The following is an 18,147-nucleotide window of genomic DNA, read 5'->3' on the forward strand; positions in this document are numbered from 1 at the left end:
TTATATGATGGGGATAAATGCCAGTTAAATAAAACTTGGTGTATAAATGCCTGTTAAATAAAACTTGGTGTATAAATGCCTGTTAAATAATACTTGGTGTATAAAAAGCTGTTAAATAATACATGGTGTGTTTGCTCTGCGTTTCATTGACACTGACTACTTGGAATCGGGTAAAAACCTCTTTTTGGGAAGCGCCAACCATAAAAGACAAGTCTCAAAAAAAAAAAAATAATAATAATAATAGTAAATAAACAAATAAATAAATAAATAAATAAATCGCCCATACACAGGTTGATCTCCATGTTTTGTAACCCTTGCGCCCTTTTGTTGACAGCTATCCCATTGGAAACGTCATACTCAACTTGATTTCTTATACATGGCTGTTCTTTGTAAAAAATACGTTTAAAACCGGGTGAATGAAGCGTATTTCGTCTTTCAAGTTTCATTAGCTCTAACGACAGAGTACTCTTAGCATACAAGACATTAGGCAGAGTGGCCTTGATACTCACTTGCATAATTACAAAGATTATTCCAAGCACGGAACGCACTTTTGTGCCAACGAACGACCGTGTGGGTTGTTCTTATCTCTTGTCAGACAATTTCCCCTGTTGAAAGACAGATATGGTGATTCGACGCTTAATATGGTTATAAAAACTCTCTGCAGTTTGGCAGTTTGTACAAAATCAGCGCCTTTGTTTTGCCAGTATTCAGTACCTTTCGTGATCAGCAGTATGAGATGGTTTTATGTGGTCGTGATAATTGATAAATATCTTTACAGAATGTAACTTGATTAACAATTAAACATGGTCCCCCGATCACCTATTTGATGACGTAGAGCGTTTAAATGAAATTTTATGCGAATGTGTCCATCATCAATTCTTGTCACAGCCTTTGCAGCAGTTTCTTTTGATAGCAATTCGGTTAAGGGAAATCGAGTGGTTTCCAAAAGTTGGGATCTCTTTTATCTCCTAGCTCACTTTATCACGACACCAGGTTTTGCAATTTTATTGACATTTGAGAGAGAGGGGTCAACGGCTTCTGATCACTGGGTTTCTCTTGAGACGAATTAAAAGGCATGCAGAGTGCGTTTCAACTTTATAACGCAAAACTTAATTTTCCTTGGAAATTTCAGCACTTACCGTAATCACCTTGGCACACGTAATCTAAACCAATAGCCTAAATTATGCCATGTAAACACGGTTTGAGTAAAAGATTCTAATTTTTTGAGTCAATCACGTAATGGTAATGGAGATCGATGGATTAAAAAACCAACTCACGAAAGTATTATTTTGCCTAGCGTAAGCTATAAAATAACAACGTTAATTTTTTATGTGTTCTGATGAAGAAAATGAAATGTGTGACATACATGTTTAAATTTGTTTTAAAGTCAGGTCAAATTATGTGCAAGATGGTTTAATCAACGTTTGACCAAGACCACGAGGCGTATTTGACATCACCACGATTTTATTATTTGCCAAAGCCCTAACGAACAAAATGGTCCGGGAATGGGACGCGCAGGAAGGATTGTTCCTCGACTCGGCCATCATGTCTTAGTGCAAAACCCATCCTTTTATGGGCTAACAGGGCCTGTCGGTTAAACCAGTTGTTTGACGGGTCCTAGCAAGCACGTGCTTGCTTCCTCTTTCTCTTGGACCCAATTCTTAAAAGAGCGTTTGTTTGTTCTGAGATGATTATCCTTTTCCCTTTGCTACCTCTCCCTTCTTTAACGTTTACAGATTAAAAGGTGACAGAGTCAGTGAGTTCTGTGACTCTGTTCGCACGAACTGTACAGAGTGTGTAAATCATGGCGAATTACTGGTTGACATGTGCCAATTGGAAACCATCATACAGATAACTGATCGAATTAAGAATATATATCCCATCAATTATTTAAGCCGTTATTTTCGTTTATAATAATGTAAATATACTTGTGCATGCTTTGGAACTCGATAATGTTATATGGACTGACCCAATATCGCGTGATGTCTTTTTGGGATATGCATATTGAATATTTTGGAGCAGGTAGTGTTACGAAGAGAAACAAGAAATCAGAGAAGAGGAAATGAAAAGTGAATGTCAATAACACTGAACACGCACGCACGAGCTCACAAGCGGAGACACGCATGCAACCACGAAGACATACACGCGCACGGATTGACGCACGTGCAAAACATCTTGAAATATGACACAAGAACATTATTCTGCATGAAACGCTGCATACTTATTATTATTTCTATACTTATGTCCTTGAAAACAACTCGCATACACGACGGTGCATTAATTACCATTGATGACGTATAGATTATCGAGGCTTTTAGTAATAATGGGCAAAGGACTGGCAAGTGGCGACTGAATATTTATTGAATATTTATTGGCATACGCATTATCTGATGGCTATGGACACGGCCTATTCAAACATTTTAGCCGCTGAGGCTACCAACGAGGCCAAGACCCACGAGGCCTGCTGCGTGAATTCTGTTCCGTAAAACGTATTTTACGCATTTTAGTATCCATATTAAGCCTTAAATCATAACATGTTCATTAGAAAATGTATATTTTATAATATAATATAAAAAGATAAATAATATAATATAATATTTTATAAATAAATAAACGAGACTTTACTCTTTTAGTTTTAAGTGCAAATATTAGGTATTATTCTGTGGTGGAAATAACGATTTTCATGCCTGAAAAATATAAAAATCTCACTGACAGTGACTTGACATATATCTATGGTTATATTCTGCGTAGATATTTTATGGGCTATATGGTTTCAGTGAAAAGACCTTTCGTTTTGATCGCATTACTGCAAATTATTTTACCCTGCAGTGAGAGCCAATTTGTGAAATATTACTCGAAACTGAATGTTTATTAGAAAAGTGCAGGCGAAAACCTGCTGGGAAAATTCTCAATTTATTTATTTTTTATTGAGTAATATGATATTGCTTGATGCTGATGCGATCCCGTTATAGATGTACGGATCTGCTCTACACTTAAGAGGGAACTGTACCCAAATAGGGCTAAAATCACGTTTTTATAGATAATACAGTAAGTCTTTAAAGAAAAATCCCCGAACCTCTTTTGTAGCACTTTGTTCAAGTGTTATAATACCATTAAGAGCATGTCTATAGCTGTCCAGGTGCCTGAGAAAATCAGGAAACCAAAAATAATGTTTTTTGCCCCAAAAATCCTAATATTACGTCACACGATTAACTTCGAGCTGTGTTTCAAGCATTATTCGATGTTTTGAAGATACATTAAATAATTACAACAGGAATAAAAAAGCTAAGACCTTTAATTGAAGTTAAAATTACCAACCTTCAGTCCTCCCTTTAAATGTGAACGAGACTTTACTGAATATCTGAGCGTCAAAAATTGTCAAGTAGGTATTTTCGTATCATGAATAGGTATTAAAGTCTAAGTTCAATTTCTATAGGCCTGGGGTAAGTTGATTTTCTACTTTTTATGGTGTCAGATTGTTGAATACACTTGACCCTGGGACGTACTGCACGCATAATGTACATGTACCATCAAACCTCGACGGGTAGATGATCAACAGAAAAAACCGGTGTCTTTTGTGTGTGAAGTCTTTGTTGCTCTTATCGATCACCGATATCATCATATTTCTTTAACAACCGTTTAATGACAGATTTTACGATTCCCCTCGAGTCAAAACCCAAAGCCCATGGCGGTCAAACAGGTTAGTCGTATGCTTAGCGTTGAAAAAAGGGACAAACGACGCGATTTGTTCCACCCAGGGTTAATGCTGTCTCTTCTAGTGATTGCGGTTAGGATTTGACGCCCCCATTGGCAGATCAATCACAATTTGCCTGGTTGCCAATAACGGCATGTGATAAAGCGGCATTGATTGATGCGCTGAAATAACCTGGCTCAGAGGAAAAGGTGAAAAGTCGACCAAGAAAGCCGATGATCTGTCACTGATGGACTAGAAATCTTACTCCGATTGACATGTACATATCTTTTGTTTTTAAATATTATAGCGATACATGTGTAAAGGGGAAAATATCGAAGAAAACAAAATTTAGCAGTATGTACGTTTCATTTTCCAAAAATTTCTACAAAAGTGAAAAATTAAATAAATAAAAATAAAAAGGAATAAAAGAAAAAAGGGAGAAATTACAGGCTTTGCTAGACCTTTCCTGAGGTCGTCGTTTCTTCCTGAAACGCACAAATTAACAAGAAATACCCACATTTGACATTTAGAAGTCAATTCTCCATAACGATGGAGGTGACACCCAACCTTAATTTTCCACCTTCATCCGTAAAACAATATCCAGTCAAAGGGTGAATTATTCAAGAGGGCCTTAGATCCAAGCCATTGCACTTAATTTGCGAAACTTTCTTTGAAAGGGAATCGTTCTTTGAAAAGAAAAAACAAATCACCTGGTGATGAGAATTACCCCATTTCTCAAGACAAAGCAGTTTTTGAAAGGTCAAAAGGTTTGGTGATGCAAAAACAAACCGCAGACAAACCACAGACACCGTTGTCTGCATGGCCTGGCAGCAGAAAATGTCGCAAAGTTTTACAAGACTGACAGACACTTTAAAGACCATGATTGAGTTTTTGGCTGGGAGTCAAAAGTTAAAATGTTACATGTAATTTCAAAAACAGCATTTGCAAGAACATATTAATGCGGTTATGCCTCAGTGTTAAATCATTTTAGTCTTAAACTTATTTAGTTTATGGAGTGGCCATATTTCTCAAACTATGCGGCAACCTTAGGTTCTGAGGCTGGGGGTGTCCAAAAGTACACGGCATTACATGGCACTTAATTGTGTAATACTGCAATATACATGTACATGTATTGAACCCGAATTCGCATTCCCCAAAGGATCACCTCCACATTGGCTGATCATGCATATACAATGTATTTAGTGAAAGCCACTACTTGGTTTATACGGTAAACAAATAACTAAATCTTATTTGGTTATGTGTTTAATCTTCTAAGAGGTTCTGCGATGTAGATTTACCAGTACAGGGAGCTTGACTTGACGAGTCCAAGGATCTAAACAGGTACCATTCACACTGACAAAAATGGCGCCATTCCGCTAATAATAATAATAATAATAATAATAATAATAATAATGTTAGCAGGACAGCAGAAGATGACGTGAAAAGACATGTACATTCAAGGCCAGATAACTTATTTCCAACAGTTTTCTAGCAATTGTCCACAAGGTTCGGTATCACAAACGGACTAAAAATAAAAAGTTGTCCATCAATGTTAAGGCAATATAGACGACTAAATTCCGACAACTTATCCACAGGGTGGCGGTATCACAAAATAACTGAAAAGGAAAGTTTTTTTTTAAATTTTACTTGGAGCTAGGACACACCTATATTTTGGTCTGTTTCACATAGGGAGAGATTGTTTCAGATCAACAATTGCTATATTTTAGTATACAAGTAAAGGTGCTTCACTTAAGAGAAAAAACATTGAGAGCAAAACTTTTATCTTTTTGGTCTAAGATAAAAAAGGGTCCACTGTAATGTAGTGCGTTTTTTCCCTGAAACTTAAGTCATGTTTTTTTTTTGTAAGAAAGGCCCTGTGGTTTATTTATTGGGCAACTCCTTTTGTATCACAGCACATTATAATTTGCTGTTTCCAATTAAAAACTTCTGTTGGAATAAAAAGGTACTAGTTCAGATGCCTAATTTCTTCACAACATGTAGAATCTCATACGTCCACAAGAATGACAGCTAATGTTTTAAGTCGATCGTCTGATGGCCTCTCACAGGATAGGACGCATCAGACAGAACTCATCACTTTCTTGCATGTAATATCTCAAGGCGAGTGTATTAAGTGTTATTATCCACACGTGTTTGGTGAGGTAGCAGTCGCCTGTCAGACTAAAAGAGGTTAAACCATCTATTCTGGGATTCCCCCTTGCGCTGTGGTCTGTCTTGACTAGTAGTCAAAGAGAGGCACCATGGGAAGAAAACGATTAAGAAAGCCACAGGGGCCTCTACTCCCACGTCCTATAAGCGCTCTTTTGTGTCTGTGTATTAGATCACGTTGAGATTCAACCGTCGGACCAGCTGGATCGATCCAACTCCGCGGGAGATTCTCGTTTTAGTGCATGCAGTGTTACCAGCTTAATTGTCTGATAAACCTCCGTGAGTAGCGAGTTAACAAGTTAATTACCCCTTAGAAATTCGAGGAGGTGTGTCACACATTAAAGCCGATTACCCTGATTGCACTTATGGAGAATCTCCGCAGAGTTGGAACGATCCAGTTAGTGCGGTGGGTTTATCTGTGCGCTCCCTAACGTTTTACATCGGCTACTGCTTGTCTGAAGTTTGACGTCCGGTATATAAGGATGTATGTAAACAAATGGAGTTAAGAAGAAGTGGAGCAGTTTTACAGATTTCATAAAGGTTTGTAATCGTACTTATTGATTGCAGAAATAAACGAAAAAGGAAAATAGAAAGCTACCGGAAAAATACTTGTCCACGTATTTATATCAGTTTTCGCAAAATGCAAAATGTTTTAGCATGCTGAAAGTAAACCAGAAAATGAGATGATCTATAAATATTTTTCATATGGCTATCAACCTGCATATATGTATCTATTTATCTATCTACCGGTGTCATTAAGCACGTGTGATTACGTATATGCCAGTTCCAGATATGACGTAATAAGAAATTGAGTATATGACGTAATATTTTCCAACAAATGTTGATGATAGTATGGTCATTTACACTATTGGTACATACAACACGGTTATTACTTACTCATTATCGACGAATATATCTACTACTACACGTGTGGTAACTATTTGGAAATAGATGTAGTTCTGAAACGTGTACATGCAAGAACCCACATAGTCAGATATTATACTGTATTCTCAGCCAAGCTGAACATCATAGCTGTAAATGATTTTTCATGCAGCGCATGGAATGTGTTTTTTTGCCGTTGGAAGTAGGAATTCTTTACAATACGTATTAAGTTATTTTAGAGAGTATAATTGTAATCGTTCTACAGGAGGATATAGTTTCACTTCTTTGTAAAAGGAGATGTGTAGACACTCAATGTGAACTGAGGGAAAATGCAAAGGAAAACCACGGTCATCACACGCATTGATCTATATTTTCGTTATTGCAGCCTTTTTCCTAGAAGGATAAGGGTACATTTACAGGGACGTCGTTGACAAGAATGTAATTGGCTATGTTGCGGCTTGAGAGTTGTGCGGATAGACTCAAATTCCTTTTGCTAACAAGACTCTGGTATGTTTTCGTAATCATGAATTCAGATGACCATTGATTTGTGCATATTTCAACGCAGATCTGGTTCAGAGAGCTCAGGTCAGCAATCAGGGCCGTTTAACCCAACCTTACGAAGATGGGGGTGGTCTTTATGTTCGTTACTCTAAATCTGAGACCAACTTCCATGTTTTTCTTTTTAAAGACGACAAAAAGCCAAGAATGTCAGTATCTTTTATTCATTATCATGACCTTTTCACTTCGTTACAGGTAAAGACTCGAACGTGCTTGCCAGGTGTTTTCCAGATGAGGACAGACAAGTGAGAGGAGCACAGCACAGAGCCACGGTCGCTCCTGTCTTGCCATTGCTGTAGTATATTTCGTCACTCGCGGAGAACACAAGCCATTCCATCGTCTTTCAAAATCTCGAACAAGTCACGAAACTACTTATGTGCATGTAACTACCTTTGAACCGTGATTTCTCATTGGCATGAAGGCGATCCCGTCTTTCCGGATTGAAGGGTTTTACATTGTGCTAAGCTCGTCGTCAGTTTTGTCGTCCACCTTGGACAAGCGGATTGTCTCGTTTTGCAACCACCGTCTTCCTCTCCCCCCAGCCTCCACCCAAGGACACTCTTTACCACTTCATAGCGGGAAATAACGAAGGCGCAAACTCTGCCCAAGTTTCGTGGAGCTCGGTATCAGACAGAGGGCAGAAATCAATGCATTTATTGCCACCTTGATCGATTCGTTCCCACATTGCTGGTCAACTGCCAGTTTAGCTATAAACTCTGGCGTTCGCCTCAGACGGAGAGTCCGAGTGAAACAACAACTAAAACAGAGGAAAAATATTAGGAAATTATGTCAACAAACAAGGTGTTGTTGGTTGGGCATGTTTTACACTGGTGCATCCTAGTACTCACGACCACCGTGCACACATCCGGTATAGGAGAGAGCGGGGGACACTCGCGAAATGAAGGAGAAAAGAAGCTGAAACTACCCGGAGACATCATCTTCGGGGGGCTGTTCCCCATGCACGAGAAAGGCCCTGTGGGGAAAAACTGTGGCAAAGTGAAAGAAGAAAAAGGCATACAACGGATGGAGGCAATGCTGTACGCAGTCGATAAAATCAACAATGATGACAGTTTACTACCAAACATAACCCTCGGCGTCCACATCTTGGACACTTGTTCTAGGGACAGTTACGCCCTCGAGCAGTCCATGGATTTTATACGGGCTCAGTTTAACAACTTCGACGAGGGGAATTACCAGTGCAAAGACGGACGCCTTCGTAAGTACGTGAAGTCAAGGCCTGTTGCCGGAGTCATTGGAGCGGCGTCCAGTTCCGTATCTGTCATGGTAGCCAATATTCTAAGATTGTTCAAGGTAAGTGGAGAAAGCGAAACTCTTTGTTTTGTTTCAGACATTTTTTTTTGTAGTTTGTATTGTTTTATCGGATTGCAGAACAACTGTGATTGATCTTTAACTTTTACATGCAATGAGCTCCTTTTCTCTATCGTATTGGGTATAGTTACCAATTAAATATGTCTTTCCATGTGAAAACATGTACAGCCTAGTGCAAGTAGCAGAAGTGGGTGAACATGTAACATGGACATTAAATCTTCATGTACCGTACCAAACCAACCCACGCAAAGCCTACAAATCTGAATCCAAAATTATAACTATCCTAAAAACATAACTAATCATCTCCGGACTTCGTTTCCTTATTCCTCCATTGAATTTTTATTCTAAATACCAAACTTAATTTTACCTTACTGTTTATACTGCAATGTCACCAAGGTATTTGAATGGTTGAAATGAAATTCAGGAATGGCCAAAAAGTGTGCTGCCCTCACCCTTAATTTGCTGTTCGTTACTGTAGCCGTTAACATCAGTTAGTCTTTTACATTGCCAACCTGCGGATGCCATATTTTAGTAACCCTTCAATCTTGCCATTTAACACATTGTGTCTTAATGAATTAATACTATCGATGATAACAGTTTGTAACATAACTTTTGTGTCGCTCTTTGCAAAGTCATTAATGCTTGAGTTAAAACACATTTTGGCACCGTCAGCTTTTTGTACCGGAACAATCGTTACAGCTTTTAACATTGGAATGAAGCAGCGCATAAAGACAAACAGTTTGTTGTTAGCCCTTCTTCTTTTTTCTCCTGGTTTCTGAATCAACAAAGAATCTGCGTCCACTGAACTACTTCTTGAAAACCAATTCTTGGATGTTTTTTCAAATAATAAATTAATCATATATTTTTTACCTTTTTGGTGTGTGTTATTTGTGGACAAAGGTCGCCAACGTGCCATCCGTTTTACGGAAATGCTTTAAGATATATGCCTTTTTCTTATATATATATATATATATATATATATATATATATATATATATATCGTGGAGCTTGGTACCAGCCAGGCTTACGAAACCCGTTGATTATGACGCCTGTTTGAGCACACTTTGTTTTGAAACCGACCTTCAGTTCTTAACTGGCAGTCAATCCCAGTAATTTGCCTGTGTACGCGGCAAGGGACATAAGACGTTTGCCAGTTTTTGTCGCATTTGTATGCCTAATCCGCCAGCAATTAGCGAGAGCTTTTAGTCACTGTAATTGCTCGACTCAATAATCTAATTCCGCGTAATCTACCAAAGGGGACGCGACGAACGCACTGATTTTCCGTTTTCCCCATTACCGTGGTGTTGCCTATTAGGTAGAGCTGATGAAGTAGACGATGAATTATGCATTGCAGCTACATGAGAACTCTTCAATTCTATTTGATCATTTAGTGTCGGACGTAGCAATATCCGGAACTACAAAGAAATTGGTGAGATTAAAAGAGTGCATCTTTAATACTGAATACGAATGCATCTTTCAAGACGGGAGTCAGGTGCGCATTTTTTGTGTCTCTTGAGACAGATAATCTAGTAGCAGTGGAATCACGACATTTTTTTTTTTGTCTCAGTAAGCTAACATTGTCACGAAAAGCTTCAGAGCTTTTAATGAAAAGTGGAATGTCCCCAAATCACTTTGTGACATGCATTTGTCATTTGAGACTTTTGTTTTCGAATTTCTTCCATAGAGATTGAGAACAAAACAACCCGTTTTAAATTGTATACCGTCTTGAATGAATTCAGCATATACTATAGGTCATTTTTACTATTTCCTATGAACAAGAGAGACGTGAACAATCTACGGTTTATCTACAACCGATTATCTAGTGACATTTCAAAAGGCACGTCGCTTTGATTAAGGCTTGGTTTTCATCTGCGTTATGTGTTATTGCCGTAGATATAGAAGAACTGTACATTTGATAAGCCTTGACATTTACACATCGCAGCCGATCATATAATCTGCCCCAGTCGTCTTAACAATCCTCTGTCATCTCTCTCTCTCTCTCTTGCCTTAACAATCCAACAATCCCCTGTCATCTCTCTCTCTCTTTCTCTCTCTCTCTCTCTCTCTCTCTTTTCTCTCTCAGATCTCGCTCTCACTCTCATGCTATTTTGGAGTGATAGAAAGGCCCCAATTAAATGTCACGGTAGCGTGAATAGGCAAAAAGAATGCTTTTTGTCATATCTTATATCAGACTATGTTCAGATGTGTTCCACGAAAACCAAGTGAAATAGTAGCTCTTTTCATTATTTGTTTAAAAAGACAAGGCGAATAGTGCGTCATTTTGGTACATTGTGATATCAAATTACACATGTAAAAGCAGGGTAACATATCCACACAGACCATGCATTCGGCTGTTTATCTGTATAGTGGATGCAAAAAAAAAAAAAATTCATTTTCAAATATTTTCCCATAACATTGTCCAATACACACGGTCATTGCTTCTGACACAAATACGGTTCTGAATTCTGTTACGTCTTTTTTGGAGCACAATACGGAAATCACACAAATCATCCCAAAACGCAATGCACGAATCAAGTTTTCAAGATTTTCTATTCAGTAAGGAACTAATTTCATTTGTGCATAGCACCAACTATCAAATCAATGATCGCTACTACGTGTATTAATAGTTGTGGCCCAAAATGCTCCAAGTTTCCTTGAGATTTATGTTCAGTTGAGTTTTTTTAGTATTAATGTGACGTCAGTGCGTTGTGCAGAGGCCATTATGAACCCAAATTGTTCCAACTCACTTCAACTCGCAAAATGTTATGAGTGTATTGTTTTAATCAAGGGAGAAGTTAATACGTACTAAGCAGGGTATTCCAGAATAGAGACACGACGTCAGGGAAACCCAAATGCATTTATCCAAGACAACTCTTGCGCAGAGGGTTATTGCACTTGTGCTCGGCTCGTAGGTTTATCTTTTATTTAAATAACAGCAAATTTAAGACCGGGAAGGAAGTGTTTGAAAACGATGCCAACTGAATTGTGCTTGGTATGTGAAGAACCATTATTTACCATGGTTGAAGATAAAGAATTACTACTGAAACCGAAGGGAATCGATAGACGAAGTTAGGAGATTATAGGCAAATAAATCGAGTTGGCAAATCAGTTTTGGTCTATATAAATTTTTCAAATGCTAAATCGACGTCCAAAGGGTCTATCAGCTGAAACTTGTTATTTATCAGATATCAGACAGTTTTCAACAGGGGAAATAGCATCCATGGCAAGCTCTGAACTTTGTCCCTTTCTGAACATATGTCACATACATGTATGTCAAACAAGACGTCACAAATGCTTAAAGTAACTTGACCATTATTTTATCTTAGACATACCGGCCTATTTGGTTAAATGTTTTTTTGTTAGCAAATGATGACACTGCATGATAATAACGATTGTTCCTTCCTTCCTTCTTCTCTCAATGTGAAAAAAAACCCCGCTCAGTAGGGCCTCTTTTAAGAGGGACCCAACCAAGACGTCTTTTAGGACATCCAATGATCCACTGGGAAGATGCGATCTGCGGCACTTTTAATTTTCAATAGGAGCTGTTCGTGTTTCACATCGCATTACAAGAGCGTGTCACTCTTCAAAAAATAGTGCGATAGGTTGAGATGCTATCTTCAGTCTTGTCGGAAATGAAGAGAGTGCTGATTCTAAAGAAAGTGCATCCTTTCAATACTTTCTAGCTCTGCAAAAAGAAAGATACGAGTTGTCCGGAGAGCTGGGCGCGCTTGTATTTCACGATTTGGCAAGCAACAAATACATGCTTGCAGTTCGTGTGGTTTTGAGCCACTCGTTCTACACGGTCAAACTCATAAATTGTGCACTAGAAATACATGAAACTGGAATGAAGAACGCTAATGGAATGACGGATCCATCAACTGGATGGAAGGGTAACGCAACTGAACACATCAAGGAAAAATAAAACCGATAATATTCTTGAAATATTAATATTAAAAAAATGGAAACGCGTGTTTGCATAATAAGATGAGTGCACCCGCCTCCTAATGTTTGTGATAGTGTTTTCCTCCAAATCTGTGTTTTGCATGACTAATTTCTTGAGCAAGGTTCTTGGGGGACTCAATTAGTTGTGTACAAGGGCGAGTACGTCACGGTGATTCCAGTGTTTAATATTTGAATGTAGACATAAGCCGTGTTTAAGTTTTTAAGTTCATGGGAAATCTGGATTAAACATTGAAAATAAATCTGCTCAGGGCTTTAACACCTTATGCAACGCTATATAATTAATATAGTAAATACAATGGGCAATCAAACCTTATTGGACATAAAGGGGACCAATCTTATTATATATATATAGGAACTTTTCCTACAGAACCCAGAGTTAGGGGTACTGTGCATATTTTGACAAGTAGTCACGTGCACAAAATCACTTTTAAAATGTGAAAGTGATTAATAAGATATGATTGGACATTCTTTTACATTAAATTTTGCCAGCACGGCTGTTCCACAATTTAAGGTTTTTAGGATATATCATGTGCCATTAAAGCAAAATATTTTTGGAATACAATGAGGTGCAAATCAACTTAAACCATGATTAGTTCCAATAGAAGATGGAAGTTTTACATATTTTTATGAAAACCACTGTGAAAACGATTCTTGAAGCATTGTGCCGCTGTACAGGAATACTACAAAACGGAATGGAAAAGAAATCTACTAAGAGTACTCATGGTCACTCCATGTAAGCCCTGATAACTTGATTTCCCAAATGCCTAAGAAACATTTTAGTTTTTAATAACATTTAATCCCAAGTCAATTCAAATGGTTTACGGCAGTAAAAAGGCCTTGAAAGCCTTATGTAACGCTATATAACCTATATAAAGACGATGCTTTGAATCAGTTTCGATTCGTGATGAGAGTTCATCCAATTAGTATCGGGAAAAGCTGCAGGCGATATTTCTGCACTAGAAATCCTACGTGCAATAAGATTAAATGGCTGAGCACGGCTTAACCTTGTAGATAAGCTTTAAGAAGTTGACTATTAAACACATAAGTTGACAAAACAAAAGCAGACCTGTGGCGCATTAATTTGACGTAATTGATATTCCAATTACCATCGAAATATCCGAAATTTTGTTTTACCTTATCAACAAATGTACATAAAGCCATACTTTTGAACTATAATATTACAACTCTTCGTATTTATTCGCAATTCTTTATAAATCATTGCTTTATTTTTCCATGCCCTTTGCATCGATTTCAAATGCATGATGAACAATGATTGCATTGTGTTTGATTTAATCTCAAAATTTCTCCGAAACACTATGAACTTTGGTTATTTTTCATTGTTTACCTTGTTTTTGTGTATAAATCAATTCATTTGATTTTATGTTGCATCGTAACACAACAGATTTAGGGAATTTTTAAAATCCATTGGCAATGTTGGGAATGATGACACTAGTTTGCATATAGCATGACTGACAACGAACGTGAATGCAAGTCTAGAACAACCACCAGTGAAATTCCTCTCAGAGCATCTAGTGTTTGCGAGGTATATAAATATCACTTGGTTGTGATGGCACAGGATCACTAATTGAGAGAGCGTGTTTGGTTTTGTACATATTGGTCTGATACAATAGCAAATGTTACTCTCCATTTTTTAATGCAAGCGCCTTATTACATGTTATTGTAAGCCCTGCTGACACTGCTTTATCTTGGGTCAGAAGAGACATAAGTTTTAGTCTCAAGCTTAAGAAAAAAATCTCAAGGTAAAGTTTTATAATTGTGAAACAGGTCTTTGATCATCTCTTCCATTTTCAGTCGCGTTCGCAGTTATCACGGACTCATCTAGGAAGCATGACATAGTGCTTTTTTGTTATCTCAGCTTATGCGTATCAATTTTTCAAGAATCGAACCTGGAAGTGATGACCCAAATCAACCCTTAATTATTATAATAGAATCAGTTCCGCTTAATCCATTTATAACAAGCTTCAACCAAACTAATCCTGGTAAAATAGATAAAAAAAAAAAAAAAAACAACTGCAAAACATTTAAAAAGTGTCTACTATATGTAATTTGACAGATTTTCATAAAGCCCCTTCATTCAATTAGAAAAGCAAAAATGTTATTGTACCTCCACATTTGAAGTTATTGTTTGTGTTAAATAACAATAGTAAAATATAATAAACAGATTATTTACATGTTGCGGATTGTATTTGTACAAGGTATCTCAATAACGCATTGCCGTCTGAGAAGTAAGACACCTTTAACTTTTGACATAGAAGAAAGACGGATCAAAATGACTTGAATTCATTACATGCAAACGCATTCATCTTGGACAGGAAATAGTCTGTATAGGCCGGTATTTATGACTATGTCCTGCTCGTATACGACTGTGTGGATATCCCGCAGTATGTATGAAGTTTGCACTTCCTAATAGAAAACTGTGAGCTGATTGAAGCAATGGAAGCGATTGAAGTGCGGTGTGTCGTCGCGGCGTCACTTTGACTCCATACCGCGATATTAAGAGAGAAAGATATATATGTGTGTGTGTGTGTGTGTGTGTGTGTGTGTGTGAGAGAGAGAGAGAGAGAGCGAGAGAGAGAGAGATGTGTGTGTGTGTGTGTGTGTGTGTGAGAGAGAGAGAGAGAATAGATGTCATTTTGAAGTTATGTAGACTACCTTTCCATAGACACGTTATAGACTTGTTAGCGGAAGTTTTCAAATAGTCAAAAAACGGCATCTAAAGAATGAGATATTACTTTATGATTAGTGTCCACGTCATTCACGTTGCCCATTTGAATTTAAAGATATTTCTCATGCCACAGATAAATGTACAATAAACGGTAACACATAATGCTGTTAATTGTATGATGTAAATTTATGGCTGTTCATAGTGGAAGCACAATGGCAATTTTAAAACTGTTTTAAAGACTTCATTGACAACAAGAAGATATTGATAACATATTTAGTAGATATCGTATTATATTCATTCAGAATATTAGTTTTCTTTATTATTATTTTTTATGACGTATTAAAGACCTAAAGTTAGAGGCAACGGTTTTGATAAAGACAAAAAAAGTTCATGAACAAGAGCGATGGATCATGAGTTATAAATGCAATCTGTTTTTTTTTAATACGGTGAGATCTTACTCAAATTAAATCATACTTAGTTCCTGCAAATTGGAGATATACAAGCAGGAAATCGGATTGGGCAATGGGGTTTAACTGTATTTTCCAAGAAACCCAATAAAGAAGTGGGTTAGAATATACAGTCTGGAATTTTGTGCAACTCGACAGCTTATTATTATTTTTGTTAATAATAATAATAATAATAATAAGTTAATTAATGCACAGCAACCAGAGGGTTGAAGTTGTCCATAAATTGCATTAGAATTAAAATTAGGACTTGAAACATTTACATAAAATGAAAGATATACAAAAGACGAAAATGACCAAAGTTAAAATAAAGCACAAACATCTAAAAGATTGAAAAGATTGATAAAAGCAAAGGGAATATAAAAAAGATATACATTTAAGACCAGGACGAGACAAAATAAAACATAGTTTGATAAGGAAAAGGGGATAAGGTGTTTTTAAAACCTTCGGTTCTGAATTTTGGTATAATAAAATTTGACTGTCTATGTCTTAGTTTTCTCTGTGGTTTGCAGGTAAATAGGTAATTCAGCTTGTCTTTGTCATTTTTTATTTTTACAAAGAATGATTGGCAGACTTCTACGGCAACTCAGAAATCAAATCATGTTTTACAATAATATGATCTGTTTGAAATACAAGCGGGTCTTGTTCAAAATGACACAAGATACCAATGATAATGGGATCTCATAAAGTTGAGCAGACTGACTATTGTCAAAAGTAGGCACAGTTCTTGACTCTGTGACAATCTGATGGTTTAGAGCGTACTCTTTGTGTACACGACCGATTAAATTTTTCATTTATTTGAAGGTTCATTAACGGGGGTATGTGATCCTCACGTAACTGCAGCACATTTTGCTAAGGAACCGGTTTTTAAGTTTCACTTTTGCGTGTGGGAAAGTACGATTAAAAAGAATACAAAGAGCCACGCAATTTAAGTTGAAAAGTGCATGACATTAATTGTACTAATACACAACAGCAGCCTGTATTTCTTGGCTCACCAAAACTAATCAGGAATCATTCGTGATTGTGAGTCATCAAATCCGAGCAATTTTATTTTTTTCTTCACACTTGACTGCATTCTAATGGTCAAGTACAACGTGCTGCATTGCATTGAATGATTTGGCAGAGTTCTTGACCCTCTGAACAAAATATTCGAGGTACATTTCCCGACAAGACTATGGTTTTTAAAATATGGCAGTTTCAAGGCTAGTTCACAAGTGGCAAACTCCCATAATATGTAGATGAATTTTACTTTTAGAGAATAAACGTGGTGTATTAATCTGAGGCCACGTAACAAGACCCAAAATAGGGCACAGAAATGGTATTTGAAATTTGCGGGATTCTACGAGCTTTCGTCACTTCACATGAAAGCGCAACGTTTGGGCTGTCTACTCAACACTGCACGATGCACTGTAATAGCGGCCGTCATGGCTTTCTTCTTCGGGAGTAATGTTTTTTTTTTAATTTTTGTTCCCTGTGGATAAGCTCAAAAAGAGCAAATGGGACGTACTGTGTCAATAGGTTTTGACAATTATAAGACGAGTTAAAGTCGCGCAGAGCCTAGCTGCTCTCGTGAGGCTGTCCCCGGAAGTGCAAGGCTCTTCCCGGAAGTGGGTGCCAAGCGCAAGAACGTCACAATGTTTGTTGTGTTATCGCTCACATACAAACGAGATTTCGGTGCCTTATTGATCAAAACTTTTAGACCCAAATTTGGTCGACTCCAGTTTCAGACAAATCCACAGTTGCCCACTTTTAAGAATACATTAGACATTGATCTGGGACATAAGCAGAGTCTCTCCTGCTATAAAACAGACATTTTTATTTGATGGGACTGCTACATATTTATCTTGTGTCAGGTTGGACTTAAACTTTGGTCTATATATGCTCCCATTTACCGAGTTAAAGTTTAGCTTGCTAACTTAAGGCAGCTTCCGAGGAGGCTAGGCTTTGTCGACTAGAAGCTAAGAAAAAAAAAACCACACAAACCGAATTTTAGATTTTTCCTGAAACGGGACTTAGTGACCTACGAACTTAATTACGTTGGAAATCAAGCTCTTAGTCAGGGAACACGACTTAATATTTTTTGTGAATCGGGGCCAATCCTCTTTTGTATACCTGACCCTAGCTTAGCGATTTATCTCTCCGCTTGTGCTCATTGCTGAGTATATGAAGTGTGTCATTTGCAATAAAAAAAGCATTGAGAACAGCTCTTGTTCTGTTGTAACCTTTCAATTACCTGTTACATGACAAACTAGAAAAGCACTCAGAGAGCGCAGACCTCCGCCAAGGCAGCAAAGTCTCCATCCAATGCCGTTTCACCCCTAAATTTTCGATATTTTTGATTATTTATTATTGTTTATTGATTGATAATTGATCCGGATCGCCACCAAAAACTAATCATCTATTCC

General features: G+C 37.4%; 1 protein-coding gene across 2 annotated transcripts in view; it reads left to right on the forward strand.

Annotated features, from left to right (window-relative positions):
* The window catches only part of LOC106170810 (metabotropic glutamate receptor 6-like), a 50,678-nt gene that overhangs the window by 14,616 nt on the left and 17,915 nt on the right, over positions 1 to 18,147 (forward strand). For both annotated transcript variants that reach the window (XM_087015731.1, XM_087015732.1), the window contains exon 2: positions 7,496 to 8,611. In XM_087015731.1, the coding sequence (XP_086871857.1) occupies positions 8,087 to 8,611 (525 nt within the window). In that variant the 5' untranslated portion in view covers positions 7,496 to 8,086. The remainder of the gene's footprint in view (positions 1 to 7,495; positions 8,612 to 18,147) is intronic.

This window comes from Lingula anatina, chromosome 6, assembly GCF_051362555.1.
Source record: "Lingula anatina isolate TDL-2025a chromosome 6, LinAna3.0, whole genome shotgun sequence".
NCBI lineage: Eukaryota > Metazoa > Brachiopoda > Lingulata > Lingulida > Lingulidae > Lingula > Lingula anatina.